General features: G+C 31.2%; 2 protein-coding genes across 4 annotated transcripts; both read right to left on the bottom strand.

Annotated features, from left to right (window-relative positions):
- Positions 1-8,525: 8,525 nt before the first annotated feature.
- On the bottom strand, positions 8,526-10,533 carry LOC133032551 (thaumatin-like protein 1). 2 transcript variants are annotated; one of them, XM_061106533.1, is made up of 4 exons: positions 10,283-10,533; positions 9,500-10,193; positions 8,961-9,070; positions 8,526-8,841 (listed from the first exon to the last, which is right to left on the bottom strand). In XM_061106533.1, exons 1-4 carry the CDS (start codon positions 10,341-10,343, stop codon positions 8,834-8,836), a joined length of 873 nt encoding a protein of 290 aa, XP_060962516.1. In that variant the 5' UTR covers positions 10,344-10,533; the 3' UTR covers positions 8,526-8,833. The 2 variants fall into 2 exon arrangements, with proteins under 2 accessions (XP_060962516.1, XP_060962515.1); XM_061106532.1 differs by having other exon boundaries at positions 8,526-9,070.
- A 3,362-nt stretch (positions 10,534-13,895) lies between these two features.
- LOC115704572 (uncharacterized protein At2g29880) lies at positions 13,896-16,013 on the bottom strand. Of its 2 annotated transcripts, none has more exons than XM_061106534.1 (4): positions 15,743-16,013; positions 14,806-15,166; positions 14,613-14,685; positions 13,896-14,540 (listed from the first exon to the last, which is right to left on the bottom strand). In XM_061106534.1, the coding sequence occupies exons 2-4, from the start codon at positions 15,136-15,138 to the stop codon at positions 14,017-14,019; spliced, it is 930 nt and encodes a 309-aa protein (XP_060962517.1). In that variant the 5' UTR covers positions 15,139-15,166; positions 15,743-16,013; the 3' UTR covers positions 13,896-14,016. The 2 variants fall into 2 exon arrangements, with proteins under 2 accessions (XP_060962517.1, XP_060962518.1); XM_061106535.1 differs by having other exon boundaries at positions 13,896-14,537; positions 15,743-15,987.
- Positions 16,014-26,921: the final 10,908 nt, after the last annotated feature.

Here is a 26,921-nt window from a genome sequence, read left to right on the forward strand (position 1 = left end):
AGAAAGTTACAACCAAAAATTAAACTAGTACAACTAACTTTTTAAATGTAAATTATTTTGAATAAAAAATTATAATAAATTTATTTGTACTAACATAAATTTATTTATTATATCTTAGGTTTTTTTTTTACCATTTCATAATAGTTTCTTCTTTGTATTTTTACGAAATTCTAAGTAGAAATTTCGATTGCAATTAACGGAGCAACTTAAATCGCAACCAAAATCTGTATAGAAACCCACATAGAAACCACGGGAGAAACTACCTTAAAAAGCCAAATCGTAAATTTAAAAAAAAAGTTAAAAAATAATATATAGAGCAATTTTTCTATATTTATTAAAAATATTTTTTTTAAAAAAAATTAATATTATAATAAAATAAATAATATTAAATCTTTAATTTTGTTTTGTTTACAATATATTTATATTTTCATAATTTTATGTTAACAAATCAAATCACGTCAACTTAGAATATTTATTTTCTTAAACAACTTAAAAATTTGTATACTAATATTTTATTTTCAAGCGATAAAATATAATTTGAAAATAATATATAGTATTTTTAATTACTTTTTTTTTTTTATTAAATTCACATAAATTAACACTTTTAAAAAAATAAACAAAATTATTAAAAATAAAAATTTTGTATTATAAATTTTTATATATTCATCATTATAATAAATTATATTATTATTGAAATATTTAAAAATTTATACCATTTTAAAATATATAATTTACTAAAGAGAATTGTTAAAAAGTATACTTAGTGGCTAGTATTTTTTTTTTTAATATTATATAATTATTAGTGTAATTAATTATCAAATCTCATATAACTCAATAAAATAAATTTTAACCAATATCCTTACCAAACACTACTTATATATACATTGATGCTCTGTTGTTTCCTAAAATACTGTTAAGTAATTTTTTTTTTTTTTTTTTTGCCATAACTCAGCTGTAGGCTATAGCCAGTTAGAGCCGCTTTTTCTTAGGGCCACAACTAGTATAATAGGAGTGTATAATTGAAAAGCGAATGATTTAAGGTGGGTCCAAACTCCAAACCGCACGATTGAAGGGAAGGGACCGAATGAGATTAAACCATGTCACCCTCTATTATATTGCCGCCTATTTTGGCAAACACAAGTCAAAAATCATATCTAGAAACCAAAGTATGTAATGTTGCCTTTGATTTTCAAAACCTCGTGAAAAGTGTCTTAAATTTAGGTGAAAGTTAACTTTTCTAAGGAACATAATGACAGTAATAAGTGCTACAAATTAGAGCTGTAAAATATTAATATATTAAATACAAATATTTATATTCTTTTGGGCCAAATTAACTCTCCAAGGGTATTTCATTAAAGAGGAAATTACACTCTATACTCTTTTTATATTATTCTCTTTTAATTTTACCTTCTTTTTTAAAATCTATCATTTTTACTTTTTTTTTTCTAAACATTGTACCAATTTTGCCCCTGTCACTTCAAGATACTCTCCATGTGATTCTCTTATGTAAGAGTATTTTGGGTACAATACATATAAAAAGTATGTTTCAAATAAATATAAAATTAAAGGTAAATTTGATTAATTAATGAATAAAAGAGGCATTTTTCAACTTACCCCTTCATTAAACTGTTAAAAGTGTTTAAATTGTCCGCACCACATCGTACTGCAAAAAAATAAAATTTGAAATTCTTTACCGTGCGATTGCAATCTGAATTTTTCCTAAACCGCGTAGTGCAGTGTGGTTTGAAGTTTTGAATTGTTAATATGCGGTTCAAACCGCACCGCAATGCACATTATAAAAAGGGTTAATTTCACAAATGCACAAAAACAACAAAGAAACAACAAAAATACAGTTTCACGGAATTTTAAACATTTTTTCGATTTTTTTTTTATTTTATTTACATAAAATACGGTCTTTTTATGTTGAAATTTTGTTCATTTGTTGTTAATTTTTTGTTATATGTATGCTATTTTTTTGTTATTTTTTTGTTGTTATTTTGATGTTATTTTGATGTTACTTTTATTTTGTTTTCTTGTTGATTTTATGTTGTTTTTGTGTTATTTTTTGGAAAACCGTAAAAATGTAAAAAAAACATTCTTTGAACGTAAAAATGTAAATATTTTACAAAAAATAGTGTCTTATGTAATTATTCCTTATAAAAATACTAATTTTTATATTTAGTTAGGTCTAATATGTAAATGTCCAATCCAAAACCCACTAATTATTGTATTATTGAAACTTAATTTTTTTCGGGGTTCTTTTTTTTTTTATTTATTTTTACACTTCAAAACAGTTTTTTTTTGCATTTTTACAAAAATTCACATAGAAACCCCTATTGCAACTAGCGCTGCAACTTAAATTGCAACAAAAAATCGTATAGAAACCCTTATTGCAATTAGCGCTGCAGCCACTTTAGAAACCCGAACCGTAAATTTGAAAAAAAAATTAAAAAAATAGTATATGGGGTAATTCCCCATTTTTTTTTATATTTATTTTCAAGCCTTATGATATTTTTGACAAGTGTTGCTCAAGATTTGTTGTATTTGCGATAGTTCAATTATTGGTGATACTCTAAAACGCAAAAGCCGCACCGCACCAAAACATTTTTTGCGGTGTGGTTTTTGCGGTTTTGTAATTTTCCAGTGCAAGTGCGATTTGAGAAATTACAAAAACAACATATGCAGACTAGTTTAAAAAAATGGTCAAAAACCACACTACCCACACTGCGAACACTCCTACTGCAACACTCCTACTGCAAAATTAGGAAACCTCTACACCCACGAGGTGTAGTAAATGATCCACTATAAAATCTGGAGGGATAAGATATTCTCTATCATATTTATCTAACTAGCCAACATACCGATCATTTGTGCAATTATTTTAAATATTTATTAGACATTTTAATTTTTTTAAAATTATATTTTATTTATTTATTATTTTTTTTTTTTTTGAGAGAAAGCTGTATCCATTTATAAATGAAAAGACAAAATCAAAGATACAAATTACATTTGAAATGAAGAACTTTTCCACAAAGCTTTCTGATTTAAGCCTAAAGCTTTGTGGAAATTAATATAATAAAATTACACAAAATTATATTTTATTTTATATTTGTTAATTGTTATTAATAAATGAAGTATTGTGAAAATTAATATAATAAAATAAAAGCTGTAAATAGTATCTATTAAATGTTGTTAAGTTGAATAAATTTTAGTTTTCTTATGTTAATTTATAACAGCAAACACATTAAACAAAAAAATTATTTAATTAATAAAATAAATAACAATCAAACTTCAAAACTCATTAAATATAGGAATAATTACATAAGGTACCATTTTTTATAAAATATTTACATTTTTACGTTCAAAGAATGTTTTTTTACCTTTTTACAGTTTTCCAAAAAAAAAAAAACACGAAAACAACATAAAATCAACAAGAAAATAACATAAAAATAACATCAAAATAACAACAAAAAAAAAAATAAATAAATAACATACGTATAACAAAAAATTAACAACAAATGAACAAAATTTCAACATAAAAGACCGTATTTTATGTAAATAAAATCAAAAAAATCGTAAAAATATTTAAAATTCCGTGAAACCGTATTTTTATTGTTTTTGTGCATTTGTAAAATTATCCCTTAAATATATAAATTAAAAAACTTTATAGTTGGCTAACAAAAAAAATCACGATTCTTTGATGTGGTTTCTTAAAAATATCTTAAATACTATATACCATAATTTATGGAGTATGACTAAAAAAGTCACAATATAATTAATTCAAAAATTATAATTTAGCTATGTAAATTTAAAGAGAAAAACGTTTAAAGTTATTGTCATGACTGTATCTTACTTGTAATCACCATTATATTTAAAGTTGTTATCATCAACTTATCTCACTTATGGTCGATACTATATTCAAAATTATTATCTATCACTATGTCTCACATATAGTCGCAAATCCATTCAAAATCTGATGTAATATTATATTTTACTTGTAATTATCACTATATTAAAAATTAAAAATTAATGTCATCACCATATTAAAAATTGATCAAACATGATCAAAATCTATAGAAAAAAAAAAAACAAATTAATAAAACTGCATCAATTTTTTTTACTATAATTCTCAAAATGATTGAAAAATATTTTTATGAGTGAGAAAAAAAATGAGAATATACCTATAAAAAAATATAAAAATGATTGTTGCTGTTACAACCGAGATGTAGAGTATTGCACATATATGGCTCGAATTTGTTAAATTTAGTGTTATTCTTTTTTGTCTTACTGCTTAATTCATTACTTAAATTCTTGAGTTTTGGGCTTTGTGCCCTACATATATAAAACTGTATTTCAATGTAATCTTTTCTATTCAATTATCAATAAAAAAACAGATTGATTTTCATTACTTATTTAATGTGTTATTTGGTTCATGTGATCATTTATTTATTTGATTTATAAATTCATCCAAATCCTTATCACATTGATATTCTTGTTTATTGTGTAGTCAACACAGTAGAAAGTAATTAAGATTGTGTGATTAAATGTATTCCTATGATTTATCAGTACACATGGTTTAACTGATAGGATAATCTACAATGTAGTTTACTTGCACCTTCGATAAGTGCTATGTCCTTTCCAGGGCATTGATTAAAGTAAGCTTGGGTTTGAGGTATGGAGTATGCGTCGGAAGGGACCAATATTGAACTTGAATCAGTTGTAATAAACTTACCGTAATATTATTGAGAATATTTTACCAGGATCTAGATTAATTAACAAGTATGTTGATTAACATCCTAAATATGAATATCTCTAAAACAATGAAAATAAATACGTAAGAGTTTAAGAAAACCTTACATTAATTGCAGCGGAATATAATGACTCCTTCCGTTCAAGATCTCTAGCCCTTGATTCCTTTTGGTAGCAAAGCATTATCAAGATCTGAACCTAGATCTCTTTCTCTCCTTCGAGTTTGGTTGCCACCGTCTTACTCACTATGATTGAGTACTTTACTTGCTATGTGTGGGCATGACACTCATTCACTATAGGTTCGAATGGTGAAGAACAATGAAGGAGGCTAAAATCACTGAGGAAAGAACTCTCTCATTTAGGTTGAAGGAATAGTCAAGTTGACATTACTTGACAAATTGTCAAGAGGATGAGATGAGAGTATCATGTTCCTTTTATAGTGTTTCAACTAGGGCTGAGGGTTGAATTATATGGATTAAAAAAAAACAAAAAAATTGGGCAAAAATACTCAAGTGTCGTCCACTATAATGGATCACTTTCTAGTTACAATTTTGCCACTTTTTCAACCACTTATTCTTCTTTCAATAATACCATATTTTTCAATTCAATCCTACAAATGTCAAAACTATTTATTTAATAATTAATATTAATTACTAAATAAAATTATCATTTATGTAATTTATTAATTAGACCATACAAAGTGTTATACTCAAAATTCGGTGAGCACATCAGAGGAAGACACGTGTCGAGCTGAGAAGAACAAATGGCTCAAACACGCAATCGTAAGTACACTTGGCATGGAACAACTCGTTAGTAACATAATTTGTAGAGTATGTTTATAACTCGGTTGTCTGAATGGTCTGCGAGACAAAAACGTACGAACTGCTAACTTATGTATCGACGAGAAACCATGAGAGTACAAGTGTGCACGATGAGGCTTCAACCTCGGTGCGTGAAAGAGAAACGATAACGATAAAAACACTTAGCGTATATTACATGGTATACAAACTAAGTATAAACAGTATGGTGAATAAAGATGACAAATAGCGAGGCATCTATCTCGCTGTAAGATGGCATGCATGCGAGGAAGATTATCTCGACACCAGAATATATAGTTGTCAGAGTTGAAACAATATTAGTCTCGGAAAGTCTGATGGCCAGCAACTGCTCGCATCAAAGTTAACCCGACTCCATTTCTAGCGAGGTATCCCCACGAGATAAGGCTTACCATATATCCTTAAATGTGCATTCATCTCAGCCTAACAAAAGTGGGATACATACAACTGTGTAAATTATAGTTAAAAATCTCATTTACTTAGCGTGATTTGTAATCAAAATCCCATGATTTGAGGGAATAATTGATGTAATTTTGTAATTTATTGTCCACTATGTAATTATTTTGCCTTAGAAAATTACTGCATCTATTGATAAAAGTTAAAGGGATTTTTTATGGGGTGTAAATGGAAATAGAAGTAAGTTTCATCTCCCGTCTTGGGAGAAAGTTTGCCTCTCCCAAAAATTTGGTGGCATTAGTTTCTAAGAGGGAAAGAAGTGGAATGTAGCTATGATGGCAAAATTATGTGGTCTATTGCTAGCAAACAAGATAATCTTTAGGTAAAATGGGTCAATGCTATTTACCTAAAGGAACAGGACATTTGGTCGATTCCTCTAGAACAAGATACGAGTTGGTATTTCAAGAAATTGTTGAAGCTCCATGGATTGACTAATAAAGGCACTTAAATCAAGTTGTTTGGAATGGAAAATTTAAGGTGAATAAATTCTATACTTTTTTGATTGTAGCTGCTAAAGTTGATTATGCCTTTGCTGTTTGGAACAAATTAATTGTTCCAAAACACTTCTAACTCAGGACCATTTAAACAGGATCATGATAATACCCTCAACCTTGTGTTATGTTTTTGAGTCTGCTCCTGAAACTCACACTTGGCCTAAGGACTTCTCTGAGCTTCATTAGTGGAGTTCAAAAGCTACTTTTGGTTTGAAGAATGTTGTGCTAAATGCTATTATTTCTGCTGTCTTTTATCTACTGTGAAAGAACAGAAACTGCTGTATCTTTGATTATGTTTGTAACAATGCTAAAGCAATTAGCAGAGAAGCTAAGAGTGTTGTCAAGGCTAGGGTGATGGGGTTTAACAAAGGCACTTGTAAAAAAGGTGATCAATATGTAAGGGCTGTCCTTGAAAGTTGGTAATTTTTCTTTTACATCGGTAGCTTCGGCTGCTGGCTTTTGTTTGTATTGTGTTTCTGTTTTGAATGAAAGATTCCTTCTCTTGTTCAAAAAAGAAAAAAACAATATATAGGGGTAAATGGTAATATAAATAAAATTGTTTCGTACTCAAATTGTAGGAAAAACGTACGATCATGTGGTGAAAATTTTGATATGATATGTACTATATTTAGTTATTGCATATTTATTTGTTGTTTAGGAGTTCTTACTATTAGATAATTAATTCTCACTTTCAAATGACTAAAGAACTAAAAAATGATATTCCAATGAGCGAAATCCCTGATTTGAAAAAATATTTTCTATATTGTTGGCACCATTTCAACATAATCTATAAATGCAACTAAAAAAAGAACAATTCTTTTAATTTTAAGAACTATTAATCGATTAGGGGTTGTTTTGCTATGTTTTTAGTTTTAAAAAATGTGTTTTAAAAGTGAGAATAAAAAATTAAATTTTGTCATTTTTAAATATTTAATGGTGTTTGACTCATGTTTTTTAAAAGTATTTTTAGATTTTTTTTATTAAAAAAGAAATTCAATATTCTACACCATATAACGACATGAACCCATAGACCCTAACCCGGACCCAAACTTTGGAACTCAACCCCAAACTTAGACCCGAACAGACCTTGAGTTAGGGTTTGGACTCTGAGTCCGAGTCTGAGGTAGGGTGGGGTGAGGTGGGGTCCAAATTAAGGTCCAGGTGCGGGCTTCGGTGTTCGAGGTCCGAGGTTAAGAGTTCAAGTCTGAGTCTGAGTCCTAATCTAGGTAGGTTTAGAATCCGAATATATGCATAAAAATGTAATAAAGAATATGTTAGACAAAAAATTAAAATTATTTTTGAAATAAAAGACAACATTTTAATGTTTTCTATTTTCTTTGGTCAAATGCTATAATTGGTTTTTAAAAGTTATTTCAAAACAGAAAAGAATTTTTAAGTCAAACAGCCCCTTAGAGCTTGTTTGGCTGTGTTTTCAATTTTTAGTTTTTTAAATTATGTTTTCAAAAGTGAGAATAAAAAACAATTTTTCGTCATTTTAAAAATTTAATAGTGTTTGGTACAAATTTTTAAAACTATTTTAAAATTTTTTCTTACTAAAAAAAATCAATATTTTAACACCATATTATAACATGAACCCACTTGGGTCCGAGTTCGGGTTTTGTTTGGGTCTAAGATCCGAGTATGTGAGCAAAAAATGTAAAATATAATATGTTGGACAAAATAAAATTATTTTTGAAAATTGAAAAAAACATTTTGATGTTTTCTGTTTTCTAGTTTTTTTTAAACTCAGTTCTTAAAAAATTATTTTTACAAAATTTTTGCCGAACAGTTTTTAAGTTATGAAGCCAAACAACCCCTTAAACTCTACAATAGAGAGTGATAACAAAGAAAACTTCATAATTATCTATGATATTCAACAGAGTGAGCATCTTATGGTTTTTAAGTATTCAATAAAGTACCCTGTACCCTTATGCATTTCTATGCAAAACTCAATCCTGCAATAACAAATGTGAATCTTTCGGCCTTCAAGGATTTAAACATGTAAACTTTATATAGTTCCTCAATATGTGAAAATGAAATCTCAATGCTTTCCAACAAAACTACAACTTTGATGTAAAAGTCATTTAGATATAAAATTATGACTCTCCTATACGTATGTGAACAAAAAAAAAAAGAACATAAAAATTATATACACAAATGTTTGTGGTGACAATTGTGAAGCCTATAAGCTCTTTACCTTATAACCAGAAGAAAGCTCTTAGGAAGAGCCATAAAGGGCAGTTGAACAAAGTATAAACGGCAGTGGTACCAATGTTCATCATGAGCTTTAAGTAATGTTTATCTGCCTGGAAGTAATGTGTCCAGGCCAATAATGTTAGTCACAAAGAGTTATAAATTGGCCATGATAGCAAAAGTGGCAGTGCATTAGTGGCTGCAAGGGCCATAAATAGCAAAGAAGAAAGACCTGTGGACGATGCTGCAGCTCCGCTCGAGTGTCGGCTTCTTAAGTACATCATGGTCTTATTCACCAGTGGTAGTGGTATCCCATCTTTTCTTGCTCCCAACACTTTCTGGCTGCAAATTTTTTGTTTCATATACCACCATTCAAAAAAAAATTAGTGTTCATTTGAGTATACTATTTTTTTTTGTATAAATTTAATTATTTGCGAAGTACTCTCCACTTGACAAGGTATGACTTCCTTTGTTTTAGAGAAAAGACAAGGTAAGTCTTGAGTGTGTCAGAAAAAATAAAAGAATTATGAAGAACAATTTAATGAACAAATACGGGTTCACTAAAATAATTAAATATGAATAAAATTGTCCAAAAGACTCAAATTATGGAGGGACTGGGCCCATTAGAAAAGCTTTCATCACACCCCACACCACTTGTATGCCTATTAGAGCGAAATTTCTTGAATGTGCCATGCTAAATTAATTTACGAAATTACCCATGTAAACTCATCGGCATAGAAATATGTATCGAGATCAAGATAGTAATTTTACCTGGTATAGGGTAATGGGCAAAATATAATAGTATAATCAGCGGAGGCGCACGTGTAAGTGCTGGTTTTGTCATCGTACGCGTAGCTATACGAGCGTGGGCAAGCGTGTTTGAAGTAGAGCGAATAAGGAGAAGGCCCACACGTGTCAGGTGTGGAGTACGCCTCACTACAACAAAAGCGGGGATCCCCGAACGCTTCACACGCGCTCCTACACGCTACGCTCCCTTTGCCATTAGCACGCGCCACTCGCAACGCGGTCGGACAAGCCCCGTTTAAGTCGACGAGACAACCGGTGGCGCCGCATCCACCTCTTGTACCTCCCTTGGGGACGATCAACATCGGGATGTTGTACCCGTCGACTAAGCTGACGTCGTAGAAGTCCAAGCCGTCAGCGCCGTTAAGAGTGAACTCAGCTAGTGTAGCTGGCGGCTTGGCCCCGGCTCCTTCACACTCCAGCTTGCCCGAACCGCAGTCCCCGGCGATGCAAGTGAATTTGCCGGTTGAGTCGTGGCCGCAATGGGTCCGAGCCCATAGACGACCCGACCACGCTCTGGGTATGCGTAAGGTCCGAGATTCGCCGCTGTGGAGAACGAAGCCGGTGGTGGGGAGCGGAGCTGAGTTGGCACCGGATAGCAAGCCGGGCCATATGGTGTTCCGGCATTTGTTTACTAATTTGAACGTCGTTGACTCTACCTCTGCAACCACATAAAGAACAAAGTAAGAATTGGGTTAGCGGGAAATCGTAGAACAGAAAATTAAAGTAATAATCTTGGTGGGTAATTACCTAAGACGAAAGAGAAAGTGAGGAGTGTGAGAAGTGACCCGGTAAGAATGATCCGATCCATAATTGAAGGAAGAGTAAGGTTGTAAGAGTTCAGAGAAAGAGTTTAAGAGTAGGAGAAGAAGTGGAAGAAGAAGAAAAGAGAAATATTTTAAAGTTGAATTAGAATCGAAAGAACTTTACTTTTCTTTTGTCCAGAGAGGAGTGTTTTTGAGCTCCGATTACCTTTCCGAAATAATTTTTTATTTAATTATTGTTTGTTGTATTAAATTATTTAATATTTATATAAAAAAAAAATTACAAAAATTAAAACACATTATTAAAAAAAATTGTATATATAAAAAAATATTATTTTTTTAAATTATATGAAAATAAAATTATATATAAATTTTTGAAATATAATTGTATCTTTATATATTAAAAGTGCCTATTTAACGGCAATTCTTGGTTTAACAGAATATACTCAATAATATTCTGTTAAATTTAACGATTAGGTTTGATCTCCCGTTAACAAATAAACCCAATAATTAAACCCAAAAAATTAAACAATCTTTTAAATATTAATAATCTCTTTTTAAATTAAAAAAAATCATCTTAGCCACATATCTCTCTAACAAACCTATCTTGGGAGAATATTAATATTTTTTTTTATCTTTTTTTAAAAAAGAAAAATCTTTATATATTAAAGTTAACCTCACGTTATCTAATGTTTTCTCTCGATAAGCATAGGAAGCAGAAATACCACTTCTATCTTTGTGTGATTGCAGATATACCACTTTTGTCATTGACCCACTTTTTAGCTTTATAAATGGAGATGTTTATATAATATTAACACTTTACAGAATATTTATAGATATAAAATTACATTACAATGCTATGTTAAAAAAAGAACTAAATAGAATAATTTACTACTCCAATAATAAATTTATTTACAATTTTATAATTACACTAATATTATTTTTAATACATTATTAAATAATATTTCAAATATAAATATTTAATTTTTTCAAATAAAAAATTTGTAATCTCTAAAAATAAAATACATTCAAAATCTTAAAAAGACCAAAATCTTAAATAAAACTAGCAATACGTGGCTCGACACGTACATTCACCTAGTTATATATATTAAACTTTTAAATTGTTATTTTTTTACATTAAAATATTAATTGTATATATAGTTTTTTATTTTTTTTTATAATAATATGTGGATTGAATTAAATCGGTTACTTTTATATGTCAATTAACATCTAATCCGCATAAGTACGGATTTTAAATTTTCCAATCCACTCCAATCCTCACAAGTACAGATATCCATACTTTGCGGATTTAATTGAATTGAATCGTATGGGTTGAATTAAATCAGCTATTTTATGAACACTCCTAATTTTAATTATTGTTTTTATATTTTATAGAAAAAAAATTAGTATTTTTATATTGGATGACTATGCAATGATAAATATAAATATATGTATGTATATATATATATATATAAATTTCAGGTAATAGCTTCAGATGGAAGCTTGTTTTTTTCAACATGAGCCATATTTTTAGTGGACCTCTATTTAGATAGTTAGTCGCGTAAGATTCAAATAGTGTAAAAAGACATTTGAGATCCGAATAAAAATAAATATACAAATAATACAATTTGTAATAAAATGATTTAAGATTGGTGAGAAAAAAAAATAGTAATCATTTTGAAAATGGATATTAAACAAATATTATCCACATGGATTAAATATAAAATTCAATTTCTCTTCTTTCCCATCTTTTCTCTCTCACCTAAATCTTTAGGGAGTGTTTGGTTATAGTTGTAATAGAATTGCAACAAATACAATTTTATTATATTTTATAAGTATATAAAATTAATCTAGTTTTATATTTATTTATCAAAAAATACATCTAACTAATTTTATTAAACAATAAAATAAGTAAATAAGTTTAGAATTTTAAACAATATAACTAATAAAATTATTATAATGTATAATTAATTAATTGAAATAACATTTAATTTAAATTTAAATTAAAATTTATATAAAATATAATTATCTAATTTTATTCATACTTTTAAATAATTATCTAAATTATATTTTAATAAATAAATTAAATTTAAATATTTAAAATATTTTTCTTTCAAAAAAATATAATTAATTAATTGATTTAACATTAGTTTTATTCATTAACATTAATTGAAAAATAAAAGACAATCGTTGAACGGACAATTTCCGTTAAATAACGACATTTAATATAAGGGAAAAATATTTTCAAATGTGCAAAATTTTCTCTCTTCTTTAATTTCATATTATAATTAGTTTTTTTTTTTTTTTTAAGGTATATTATAATATTAGTTGAAGATTATATTTTAGTCAAATTAGAGGCCTTGGCCCCTTTATTTTTGAAGCTTATTTATTGCTGCCTTTAATTTGAGTTTAGTTCTTGTATAGTGTGAAAGCATCTTAATCTCTAAATAATAGACTTTCTTTTGTGCTTTTATCTGTGGTATTACAAAATATATACCATGGGCCTGTTTGGTACGCAGGATTGGACTGGATTGGATTGAAAATGATTGGACTAGATTGGACAAGATTAGATTATGCTGAAAGTAATCCTATGTTTGGTTTAAAAATAGACTGGACTATTATATTTATTTTCTTTAAAAAAAAAAACTTAAATTAAAATATAAAATATATAATAATAAATTAAAATTAAAATATATAATAATAAACAAATAAAAATGAATAATTCACAACAAACAATAAAAATAATTAAATTATAAAATAAAATAAAATAATCTATCCTATATAATCAAGTATATATCGTAAATATATAATAAAATATTTTATCATATTTTTTATTAATAAATAATTAAAATAGTAAAATAAAAATACTTCAATAATATAAAATTGTTTATCTTAAACACTAATTTAATATAAATATTAATTTTTTAAAATATTTATATAAATTTTCTAATAATTTAAAAACAATACATAATTTTATTGTCATATTGTTTTTCTTAGAATCAATTTAAGTTATTGTTGTTTGATTAATAATATGTTAAATTTTAAAAACTCATGTATAATAATTCAAAATTATACATTTTCACTAATTTTAATGAATAAGTTTTTGATAAAAAAAAAATATAAATAAATGTGTGATAATTCTTTTATTTAAATTCTTATTAAATTTAAAATATATTAATAAAATTAAAATTAAAAAAGCGATAAAAAAAATTCTCACATGCATGAGATTATTTATCCCACCCTGCTGGATGGGATCAATAATCCCACACAGATGAGGTTAGCTGGATTAGTTATCCAGACTTTTAACATGCTCAAATACTGGATTGGACAAATTAGCCTGTTTAATCCAATCCAATCCTGCTTACCAAACGTGCCCTAGAACTCACTACCAATGACAACTCCACATCACATAATACATAGCATCTGCTTTCCATTTATAGCAATGCCTGTTTTCATGTTTAATGTTCATAGTTCAGATCCTCATCCTCAACCTCAGTTTCACCGAGATAGGTCCACCTCAGTTTGATCATCGTAATAACTAAAGTGAACAATAATATGATCAAATATTTATATTTATATAGTGAAAAATGGAAGGAGAATACTCTTGAAGAAGCAATAACATTTCCATGTTAATAGGCCAAAAGGGGCAGTCAAGTTGAGTCTCTCGTTGATTAAGTAATACAAGATATCACCTACAACAAGCAAAAAGCAAAACTAAGACTATGAAGCTGGCCATTGAGACCTCAACCAGATTAACCGCCGAGGTCCTTTTATAGTCATGAAAGCAACTGCATTTTTGTCATCCTTAAGAACATTAACAGCTTTTGTAAATTCCATGTCATCAAGCTCTTCAATTCCTTGTAATTCCTCAAGGCACTTTTGGTACAGTGTTTTCTCACTAAATGCTTTTCTTTGTGCAGCTTTTAAGTTGGCCGAGCAAAACATTTCGTATAAGGTGTTTTCTATGGTCTCTCTGACCTTATAGCATTTTCTTCTTTTATGACCAGACATTGAAGGAGCCTCGGATTTCAGCTTCATTTGTTGCCTATTATTATCATCATCGTCGTTGTCATTGTCATCTATTCGGATCATTGAATCCGAATCGGGGGTGCCATCAACTACCTGGGCTGGAAGGTTAGTAGGCTCTGAAGATCGAACTGTTTCAGTATTACTATTTCCCTCTTCAGCTGTCACTAGCAGTCCACTTGGGAATTGGTGTTTCATAACGGATCTTGATTCTCCTGCTTTAGAATAGGTCAGGGAAATGAAACCTACTTGAAAAATGCTATAGAACCAATAAGTGAAATAAAGATCACCTTCAAAGATAATCGCCATTTGGTTGTAAAGAGGAAAGCTCTTGCGTCTAAAAGGCCTTGCTTCACTTTTTATCTGCAACAATAAGCTTGTGAGATTCTTTAATTGCATTAAAGAGAAAGAATGATTCTTTTTTTTTTGAACTTAAAGCCTAAGTTTCTAATTATAATATTCTGTAAAAAAGATCAAACTCACAGCTATGTAGTTGTCCCAAACTTTATCATCAGCCACAACCATTTTTCGTATTTCGTCCCAGCTAAAGCCAGTGTGACTAAGAAGAGTTTTAACAACACCATAGTCTTTCTTCATCACATTGTATCGGTTTTTTATCTGGTTCTCTTCTAAATTCATGCCAAACTTCTTATTAAAATCGCGGGTTACTGACCTAATAACTTCATTTTTGAATTCATTATAAGCTGTTCTTCCACAATTGTGCTGTTCAATGAAAAGCTGAACCAGACATGCATCGCGAGATGGAGTCCACTCTGCCTTAGAGCGCCCAAGAACTCCTTCCTGTGCAGCAGACATTTTGCCTTCTGGTTCGCCAATGGCACAACTGTAAAAAAGATAATGAGGATTACTAACTCAACTTAGCTGATAAGAGAGACACAAATGGAGACTCCATTTCAAAAGCTTCTTTTTAGACTCAAACTCGAAGAGTAGAGCTCCGAACGTTGGCAAAGAACTAGGAAAAAACTTCATAGTTTGGCAACTTAGATGATTTTTTTTTCTTGTTCTTTCACTAAAGGGCATTGTACCACACTTGAAAAGGGCCCAGAGCAAATGGCAAGGCACTTTCAAATTTCGTCAAATATCACAAAAACAACCATCTTATTAAAATTTCATTTGACAAAAGAAATGGTACACAACGCAACAATCTAGTCCATTCTAAAGTATTGAATACACTAAACTTGGCAGATAAGGGAAAAGTAACGAATTTTCAGTAACCCCATAAAAGCTGTATAAGCCTATAGATTGTAGCCATTTATGTATAAATACAGCTTTCATGGCACTAAAACCACAAAAAAAAAAAAAAAACACAACAAAAAACCTCCAAATGCACAGAATTTTCAGTGGAAAAGAAAAATAAAATTGAGAATGTAAAAACTTCCATGCTCACTAAGCTCATAACCTGTGCCTCCCTAGTAAAATGTTATGATCAGGTGAGACCGAGCAGCCATGCTCGGAGCGCCGATGACAAGAAAAGACTGAAGCAATGGAGAGGAGAGTAATGACAGTCTGTCAGAGGTCGCGCGGGAGTACCACTATAAAAGAAGAAGAGGGGCTCTGCCTCTGATGTCAGACATGTACCCGAAAGCCCATAATCCCGCATTGGCCCCATTTACATTGGGCTTTCTGGTCTAACTGGAAAACTTTCCACTGGGCTCATAATCCCAATATTTAGTGATTTTTTTTTTTTAAAAAACTTACAATTGAAAAAGTTTACAAAAATATTTGGACATAGAATTTTTTTATATTTTTTCTGTACCAACCATACAAATATATTGTGTTTAAAGTTTCAGAATTATAAAAATACTGTGTTTTAGTAAAATAAAAAACAATTGAAAAACAACTAAAAAATAACTTTAGAACAACATGAAAACAACTATAAAACAATAGAAATATAACTACAAAGCAACAGAAAAATAACAAAACATTGTCCTAATTGAAATAAGCAAAATAATATCATCACCTCTGAAAGTACTTGTAATTCTGAAAGCTAAGTAATTGATTCAACAATATATCTTGATGAGTTAAGTCTAGAAAGATAAATTAATGAACACCATATTTAAAAGTTTCCTCCGCATTAGAAACACATTTAAATCGAGTAGGGCTTGGGTCCCCAAGAATCGGTTAAAGTAACATCCACTATAAAATCGTTTAATTACATTCACCCGTTCTGATTTTACAAATCAAATAACATTATCTAAAATGACTTTACACAAGATTTAACTAACTCTTGAAAACAATCAAGAGCACGGATTTAAGCACACTTAGATCCAAGAAGACAAGTTGCACTTGCTTCCACCAAGCTGAAATTCCTCCAGCAGATCAGTCTAAACTCTCTTCAGACATTGCAGATTCACACTTCTCTTCAACCTCTGAAGATCCAATGAATTACTATCTGCGAGTCACAATCAAAGAAACACATAAAAATATTTTGCCCTAGCAGAGCAAGAATCACTAGAAGATGCTAAAAATGAGAGTTAGATAGAAAAAGTAATATCCGCTTAATATATACCATACTTTACAAAAACTGACTCAGCTAACTAACTTAACAGTTCAAGCCAGCTGGCGCAAACTGAACTGAATAAAAGACAAAAGAATTAAAAAAGTTTACTTGGCAAACTATATATGAAATCAGACTAACTAGAAGCAACTAAGACCAACATAGGTGAACAACTCAATAGGCCAAGACAACAACCAGAAAGCAATATACTAAAACAGTAAAAAGCCACATAATTTGCCATATAGAAAACATGGCACTTACAATCTTCCCCTTGGCAAATTATGATCAACGACCAAGCATAATATTCAAGAAGAGAGACACAAAGTAACAAAACACAAAAATAAATGCCAATAAAAAAAAAAGAACAATAAGACAGATTACCAACTGACAAGGTTAAGTTTAATCGACAGGCAAAAACAACCTGACAAAAAACTAAACCCAAAATATGAACAATGTTTAGAGTATTTGTACAAAAGATGAAACAGTTAATCTCCCCCTCGATGATCATAATTACTCACTGTTGGAATAGGCAACAAGAGATGCAGAGGAAAGATGTACTAAAGCAGCATCGTCATCAGGAACAGAAGAAAGAACATCAGTGGAATTAGGGGTGGGCATCCGATCCAATACAATATTTTTTTCCTCATCCGATCCAATCCAATTAGTGATTGGATTTGGAAAATCATTGTCCGATCAATCCAATTAGACCTCAAAATCTAATCCAATCCAATCCAATTCAATTACAAATTGGATTGGATAGGTTTTTTTAATTGGATATCCTATTACACAACTAAATTTCAATATTAACCTAAACATATGAATAAAAATATGTAAAAACTAAGTATCACCTTTTATTTAAGTTTAATACTTCATAAATATATTATTCTTACAAGTGTAATGTAGCTAAAAGTTTTAAATAATTAAAACAACAACATTTTATGTAATAAAATAGAACAAAACATCATAAAAATAAATATACAATACAATCAAGTGTTACAAATTCAACATACAAAAAAAATCTAATAAAATATAATAAATATATATTATATTTTTCAATATTTTTTATTATATAAATAATTTTTTAATATATGTAAATGTAATTGGATTGGGTCGGTTTTTAATTGGATTTTGAGATTGACATACCCAATAAACGATCCAATCCAATTAGAATCTAAATTTTAACATCCAATCCCATCCAATTATCAAACTTTTTGAAAGTGGATTGTATTGGATTGATTCAGTTCAATTGGATTGGATTGGATGATGCCCACCCCTAAGTGGAATGCTCCCCTTGGACACCAGCAGTTGTTGAATCCTTCTGAACATTTGCAAGACCTTGCTCCCCCTGGATATCAGAAAAATGTTCTCCCCCTAAACATCTACGGTAACTGGCTCCCCCTAGACAGCAACACAACCAGAAGGACCTTGATCAATACCCATAGAAAAAAGCTAAACATTAGACTTAGGGATAGAAGAACCATGGTCCATATCAACAGATGGATCTACATCCATATCGATGGAGAGATCTCCAGGGAATGCACAGAGAAAGCACCATCACCATCTGAAGAACTAGAAAAATCACCATCAGCAGGAACATCAGGATAAGTCTTAGAAGATTTTAAAACTTTAGTCATAGCAGACAACACATCAATAGCAACTTTTCAAATCGACATTACTTGAGCTAATCACGTGCATAAGTGTCAACAAAATCATTCATCCAAGAGAACAACTGACTTTCACTACAAAAAGGGGTTTTGCGTAAGTCAAACTTGTTGACTGACGCAAAAGTCAACCCACAATTTTTTGCTTCAGTTATACACTGACAAAAATAATTATTAATTAGCGTCAGTTATCTATTAGATGCTAAAATAAAAACCAAAGCAAAAGATGAAATATAAAAAAAAATATATATATACATTATTAGCGTCAGTCCACAACTGACACAAAAAGCCATTATATACACTATTGGCGCCAGTGCATAACCGATGCAAAACGGTATTAAAAAAAGAATTAGTTATGGGCTTCAACCTATTTTAAAAAAAATCTAACCCTAAAATATAAAACTAACTTCTAGCCCTAATTTTCTTCTTTGTCGCCCCTCTCTCATCTCCCTCTCTCCACCCATCATCACCTTCATCTTCTTCCTTTCTTCTCAACCCAACCCAAATCATGAGCCTCCAAACTCTAACTCTCTCTTTCTCATTTTTTCAAGTGGCGTTGGAGCTCATCGTCGGCATCATGGAGCACGGGACCATCTCCGCTGCCCTTGCCCTCTCTCTCTCCCTCTCTCGAAAATGGAGTTTTCAAAAGTGAGATTCATTATTTTTTTCTCATTCCCTATCTCACATGCCCAACTCTACCTCTGGTCTCTCTCTTTCTCGTTTAAGTTCTCTCTTTCTCTCTGATTTTTTTTTTGCAGGCAGTGGTGATGGTCTGGTGGGATGGTGGTGGTTCAATATGCTTTTGGTGGTACGATGGGTTGCTGTGGTGGTGGTATTTATTACTGTTATTGTTGTTGTTAGATTGTTGTGGCAGTTCGAAGGGTTTTGGTGGTCTGTAAGTTTCTGTTTGCTTCGGTTCATAACCGAAGCAAAAACCAATTTGCGTTAGTGCTTTACTATTTGCTTCGCTTATGAACTGAGGAAAAATTTTTTAGCATCTGTTACTAAGTGAAGTAAAAAATAAGACTATTTGTGTCTACGGTTATAGCGTCGGTTACACAAACTGACGCAAATTCTTTATATGTCACTTAAACACTGAAGCAAAAATGACATTTTTGTAGTAGTGCTTGCCAAGTTGTAGGACTAAACCCTTCCAGAGGAGTTAAAGGAACAGTCGAGGAAGAACGACCATCAGAGGCAAGAGCCTCACCAATAGCAGGAACATCCATAATAGATAATGGAAAAGGCTTGCCACATATAGGGGAGAAACTTTTGCCAAGAGTAGGAATAGGCAAAATCTTGTCATGCTCAAATGCAGTAGGAAAACCTCTTTTTACCACACGATTAATCAAACTTGGATAAGGAATTGTGTGTTTCATCCCTTTTGCAGTTTCAAAGTGTTGGGCTTTGTGCCCTAAATAAAACTTTATTTCAATGTAATCTTTTCTATTCAATTATCAATAAAGAAATAGATTTATTTTCATTACTTGTTTAATGTGTTATTTGGTTCATGTGATCATTTATTTTTTTATTTGATTTATAAATTCATCAAAATCCTTATCACATTAATATTCTTGTTTATTGTGTCGTCAGCAGAGTGGAAAATAATAAAGATTGCGTGATTAAATATATTCCTATGATTTATCAGTACACAGGGTTTAACTGATAGAATAATCTACAATGTAACTTACTTGCACCTTGGATAAGTAATATGTCCTTTCTAGGGCATTGGTTAAAGTAAGCTTGGGTTGGATGCATGGAGTATGCATTGGAAGTGGCCGATATTGAACTTGGACTAGATATGATAAACTTACCGTAATATCTATTCAATTCAATATCACCTAGTTGATCCTAGATCAAGTGATCTTAATCCTGAGATGGTTAGGTTCTAGTTCAGTTATATTATTTGTGCTCTTAAATATGTTCGTTAAAGTCGACCAAATGGTTCTTCTCGTGACATATAGGTTAAGGACATGGTATTTCAATTAACTGGGAGTGTTAATCATAGATACGGAATTTATAGCTTCTATCCGGATATAGAAGTCAAACGATGATTTCCTTCGAGCTTGGCTTAACAAAGATAAATGGTTGAGTAATCATTTCAGTGATTATATTAGTTCAGTGGAATATCATTTATAGGTAGCTAAGTGTTTTAAGGATAAAATACATTGAAGGGTGTAACGGTAAATTAGTCCCTTCTCAATGTAGATCATCAACAGAGGATCATTGATTATTATGATAATAACAAATGGATAATCTTATAGTGTATCTATATCGTGGAATATATAGAGCGTTCTATATAATTGAGAGTGCAATTCTAAATCTATAGTGGTGCAAGGAGGAATTAATAAGTTAGAAAATTTAGTTGGTAAATTCTAGATCTGCTTATTGGAAGCTCGATTATATATGCCCATGGTCCCCATACTAGTTGAGACAAATTGCTTGTAAGACTCAGTTAATTGATTGATTAATCAATTATAATTCTAAAATTAGACTATGTCTAGTTTATGAATTTTTCACTAAGTTATGGCTTGATTGTGAAGAAAAAGAATTTTAGGGTTTATTTGTTAATTAAGAGACTTTATGGAGTCTAATTAATAAATAATACAAATGAAAATTTTATTTGATAATTAATTTAATTATTAAATAAATAGTTTTGACATTGAAAGTGCAAAAAATGGTATTTGTGAAAAATAGATAAATAATTGAGAAAAGTGGTAAAAATCTAACTAGTGATGGACCCACATAGGGGCCGACCACTAGGTCTTATTTTTGCTCTATTTTTATCATTTTTTTATTCTAAATAATTTAATCCTAACCCTAAGTGAATTAGTATAAAAAGAAGAGAAAGGTCTCACTATCCAAATAATGCTTCTATAGCTTTAAACATAGTTTTCATCCTGTCAGACAACTAGTATTTTGAGACTTCTTCTTCTTCTTTTCTCTCTACTAATTTCAAAATTCTTAGTGTTCTTCACCATCAAAATTCGAGCACTAGTGATTGAGTGCATGCCCACCCATAGCAAGTTAGTCCTCAATCATAGTGTGTAAGACTGTGAAGAATCCAAACAACTGAAGGAGTGTCGGGCTCAGATCTTGATTATAATCTGCTATAGAAAGGATACAAGGTTAGAGATCTGAGCGGAAGGAGTCATTTAATTTTGTTGCAACTAATGTAAGGTTTTTCATACCTTTTATGTGTTTATTTTTTATCGTTCTAGAAGTTCATTTTAGGATGTTAAAAATATACTTGTTAGTAAATCTAGGTCCTGATAAAATAAATTCCAACACAAAGTTCACTATCTGATCGTACATGAGTGATAAAAGATCAACATTGACACCAGTGCCCAATGCAAATAAAAACTTGGATGTGCTATAGTTGATAGTAGAGGTGTGTGAATGTGCCCACCAATTTGATAGTGCAATTTTTTAAAGAACTCTAAAAAACTCAGTGAGGACTGTGACAGGTAACTCTTTTCCATTCCAGACAAACTCAGAATTTCTAGTGATCTTAGACCCTATTTCTTTAAAAGAAGACTTATAATCCTCATTGAAAACAGGATTGGGAATGGTTTTGATTTTTCAAAGCACAACTAATAGTGGAAGGAGCAAAATGAAATCAATTTCCCCGAATATAAGCAAGATATAGAAATTTGTTTTTCTTGTTCAAAATGCTATGATCAAGGTTAGCATAGAACTCCCTGACTAGATTCTCATTTAACTGTTGCAAATGAGTGACAGACAATAACCACACTCTTTTTTCAATTAACTCACGGATTTCAGGAAAATGCTTCAGTTTAACTTGATATTCAGGCCATAAAGGACAAAATAGACATTATCCTAAAACCTAAGTAGCTTGTCATTCGAATAGAAAGGCGTATTTGACTTGTTTGTTTCAGACACGCTATGGTTTGAGGATGAACCTAGTTGAAAACTTTTGGCTTTCTTAGGGACAGGGATGCAAGGAGAACTAGATGAAACTGATTTCCTTTTGGTCGAGGACTTAGGGCTATAAGGCTTGGATGGGAACGACTCAGTAGGGTTCATGGATGGATCAATAGGGGAAACAATGGTGGAATGAGGTGCAACAAAAGGGATAGACATAGAACATGTAAAACGCTTGGGTAAACTAGAAGAAGATGATACATTACCTTAGTCCGATGTATACGGGGACGAGTGTAAAGACCGCTTAGTTTAAATTGGGAATTAGCAGATACTTATGGCTTAATTATGAAGCTAGATTATTATTTATGATTTATGATTATATGGAGATTTATTTGAATTCAGGATGTATGACTTACGCCATATATAAAATTTTATGTTTTTGCATGTTTTATGTTTGTCAATATTAAAATGCGGTATTTGGCCTTTAGAATCACATTTTAGTATTTTTGTAGTAGCAAGGTAACTTAGATAGACATTGGAAATGTCGAGAATTTATTTAAGGTTTAAAATGACCAAAATACCGCTAGGTGTAAGTGGCCTTTTATTTTAGGTAAGGGCAAAATGGTCTTTTGCCATTTTATGATTTTGTCTTTTAGTGGAATCTGTTAGAAATAGGTTAATGTTGAGATTAAGTTAATAAAACTATGTTTTATCTTTTTGGCCAAAATTATAGAAAATTCAAGATAATACATTTCTCTTTCTCCAAACTCTCTCCCTCTTTCTCGAGCTCCTTAGAAATCAAAAAGGGTTGGGGATTTCAGCTTGAATCTAGGTATTATAGCTAGTTCTTGGTGTATTCAAGTGAAGATAAAAACCCTTAGATTCTCCTCTTTGTTTATTTTATGTTTTTAGTTGGATTCTTGCATGTTTTTCTAGAATTAGGATTCCGTGGTATGATTGAGATTTGAGATTGCTTTTGAAGTTAATTTGAGGTGATTTAAGTTAGATTGAATTGAATTGGTGGCTATTTGTGAGGTTTGTTCAAAGTTTGAGCTTAAGAGCTAAGAGCTCAAACTTTGCTCTCACATGGTGGATTTTTTTTCTGGCTGTTATAATTGGTTTTGTTGCATGAATTCTCTTTGTTATGATGTAATTAGGTGATCTGGAAGTTATTGTGAGGTTTGGGTTTGAATGGAAGGGTGTAGGTTGTTTTTTGTGGTTTTTGCACTAAACTGGAATTCCGGTTCAGGGGGACTTGTAGGAACCGGAATTCCGGTATTCCCCAGGAAACCCCACAGAATTGGAATTCTGGTTGGGGAACTGATCTATCGGTCGGGGCATTTTAGGGAACCCTAGTTTTCCCCTTTTCGCAATATTTACGGTATTGCCATGTTATCCATCGAGAGGGAAACTTTTAGTTTCAAGTTTAAGTCCCCGAAAAGTGATTTAGCGTGTCACTCATCAGTTTTACAAATAATGTGATTTAGGGGCCTGTAAATCGTCGAGCAGCTGTTCCACTCAAATTGGTCGGCACACCTGAATTAGAAAACGAGGTAAGATTAGTATAATGATATGCATGTGCTTACATGTTCAGCGTACATGTTAGTTAAGCCTGTTAGATTACATTTTAATAGCGATATCAATATATTTAGTATTATATTGGATATCGATGAATGTGTGTTGGCTTAAGTACTATTTGACAGTATCACGTCGGTATGACTATGACTAGCGTACCTTGTATAGGCTAATATTATGATCAATACTGTGTCGGACACGGGGATAGGGTTATGGTTGGGTGTATGGACACCTGATTATAATCTGAGTTATAGTTATGTTATTGTTTATGCTTTTCTTACTGAGTCTGTCGACTCACAGATATTGTTTACATGTGTAGGTAAGGGCAAGGATAAGGTTGAGCAGTCGTGATAGTGAGCGGATGAAGATTGTATATGTCGGGGCGGTTAGGCCTAGAGCGTACAATCTTTGGGACAGCTAGTCATATTTTGTATAGTCGCTATGCGACAACTTTTGTATTATGCACTATGAAACATTTGTAAATATTTTGTAAATGAGATCCCGGTTTTATATATGTTATTATTTTTGTATTTATAAGTAATTAAATAAAGTTTAAATTATTCACGATTTTCAATAAACTCGTTGTTTCACAACAAGCTGCACAATTAAGTTAAAATTACGTTAACACGCCTAAACTAGTAGGGTGTTACAACGAGTCAGACCCAACTAGTGAGGAATAGGGACTCACAACATTCAATAATGAGATGAAGCATCATAAAAAAGAGATGACATTTTGACTTTGTGACACGCCTTTTTCCCCATAATTGAAGTTTCAAGAACACACCTAAGAAGACACACAAAGAATATGAACAGTACCTTGGAATGGTTGAGTGTTTGACTTAACTAGGAAGAAATAAAAAATGTAAAGTGAAAAAGAAAATAAAACCACAATGGTAACTTCAAATATTTATTAACAGTAGAAGACAATGACAAAAATTCCCTTTGGCCCATTTAAGAAAATATTGAAGTCCATTAACACTGAAAAAAGGGCAACAATCTCAAGATCAAAACATAGAAAACACCACGAAAAAATAATAGCAATGGTGGAATCAAATGTGGTGAACTATTATGTGAAAAAAAAAAATAACCTAGAATGAGCAACCTAAAAATACTGATAGAGAAAGGAAACACTAGATACTAGACATTAATGCTCAACTGAACCCAAAGAAAGACACATTGACACCAAACACAACATAATGCAAAAGAGCAAGGAAACTCAGTCAATAGAAGTTGGACTAAACTACCAACAAGATCACATATATACTGTCAACGAGAATCCAAATAGAGATGTGAACAGTAATGTCACCATAAGTGTGTGATGTGTCTTCATGTGAGACACCAAGAAACTAATCAAGGTAACTCACTCATTTCGCTTAAGAAAATCATTTGATTATTTTGAACATATGTCTTTTGATGATTACTACACACAATGACTTTTTCCAACCAGGTGCGACTTTCGCGCTTCCATAGAGATGTAGTCGTCACCCTATGGATTTTTCTCAAAGAGTAACAAGAAAAAGGACCAAACTTTTCAAGTCACACAATGGTACAAGGTTAGCTCTTCCCATTGCATTAATGGAAGGTAGCCTTTTCAACTAGGACAACATACTGTTCAAAATTAAAATAAGAAATCTAATAATAGAATATATGAAACCTATCAATCAAAAAGACCAACAATCATTGACAAATAAACTTTTGACTTGAGCACGGTTGTGAAAATGTCTAAAGGTAACTTTCACAAGGTCAGATGGTGCACACACCAATAGAATTTCTAAGATAAGCAAAAGTGCGAGCATCTAATGCCTTTGTGAACTAATCAGCATGTTGGGCACCTGTGGACACATGAGTAATAGTTAAAAGCTTAGATTCTACCGTTTGCCTAATAAAATGATACCATATGTCAATTTGTTTTGTACGAGAGTGTTGTACTGGATTTTTTGAAATATTAATAGCACTTGTACTATCACCAAATATTACCAAAGAGTCTTGCGAAAATCCACAATCAGTTACTATTTTGTTGAGCCAAATAAGTTGAGTACAATAGCTCCCAGCTGTTATAGACTCAGCTTCGACAGTGGAAAGGGATATGGAATTTTGTTTCTTACTCAACTACAAGACAAGATTATTTTTGAGATAAAAACCCTCCAATGGTACTTTTACGATCATCTAAACTCCCAGCCCAATCTGAATCACTAAAACCAACAATAGACATGTTGGTGTCTCTCGAGTCCCATAAGCCAAATTCAGAAGTCCCAGACAAGTATTTGAATATGCATTTTACAAAAGATAAATGGGACTGTTTAGGATTTGCTTGGTACCGAGCATAAAAACTAACACTAAAACAAATATCTAGATGACTGGCTGTTAGGTAAAGAAGACTCCCTATCATGCCCCTATACAAGGTTGGATCAACAGACTCACCAGACTTGTCTTTACTCAGTTTAGTTATGGTACTTAAAGAGGGTAGGGGCATGTTTAGTGTGATCTAAGCCAAGCTTTTCAAGCATCTTTTTGATATATTTGGACTGAGCTGCTTTGGTCAGTTTGTTTGACTTGCAATCCAAGAAAGAAACTAAGATCCCCTATAAGACTCATTTCAAATTCACTAGTCATGAGATCAACAAACTTGACAACCTTCCTATCACATGTAGACCCAAAAATAATATCATCAACATAAATACTTGGTTGCAAATGCTTGATAAATAAAGTATTACCAGCAGTGCCTCTTACAAACTCATGAGAAAGAAAGAAATAAGTTAACCTGTCATACCATGCTATAGGAGCTTGCTTGAGGCCATATAAGGCCTTCTTGAGTTTATACACATGATCAAGATACTTGGGATCCTCAAAACCTTGGGGCTATTTTACATACACCCCTTCTTGAAGAAAACCATTAAGAAAAGAACTTTTCACATCCATTTTAGGCAATTTGAACTTTAAGAAGCATGCCACGACAAGAA

Source organism: Cannabis sativa, chromosome X, assembly GCF_029168945.1.
Source record: "Cannabis sativa cultivar Pink pepper isolate KNU-18-1 chromosome X, ASM2916894v1, whole genome shotgun sequence".
Lineage (NCBI taxonomy): Eukaryota > Viridiplantae > Streptophyta > Magnoliopsida > Rosales > Cannabaceae > Cannabis > Cannabis sativa.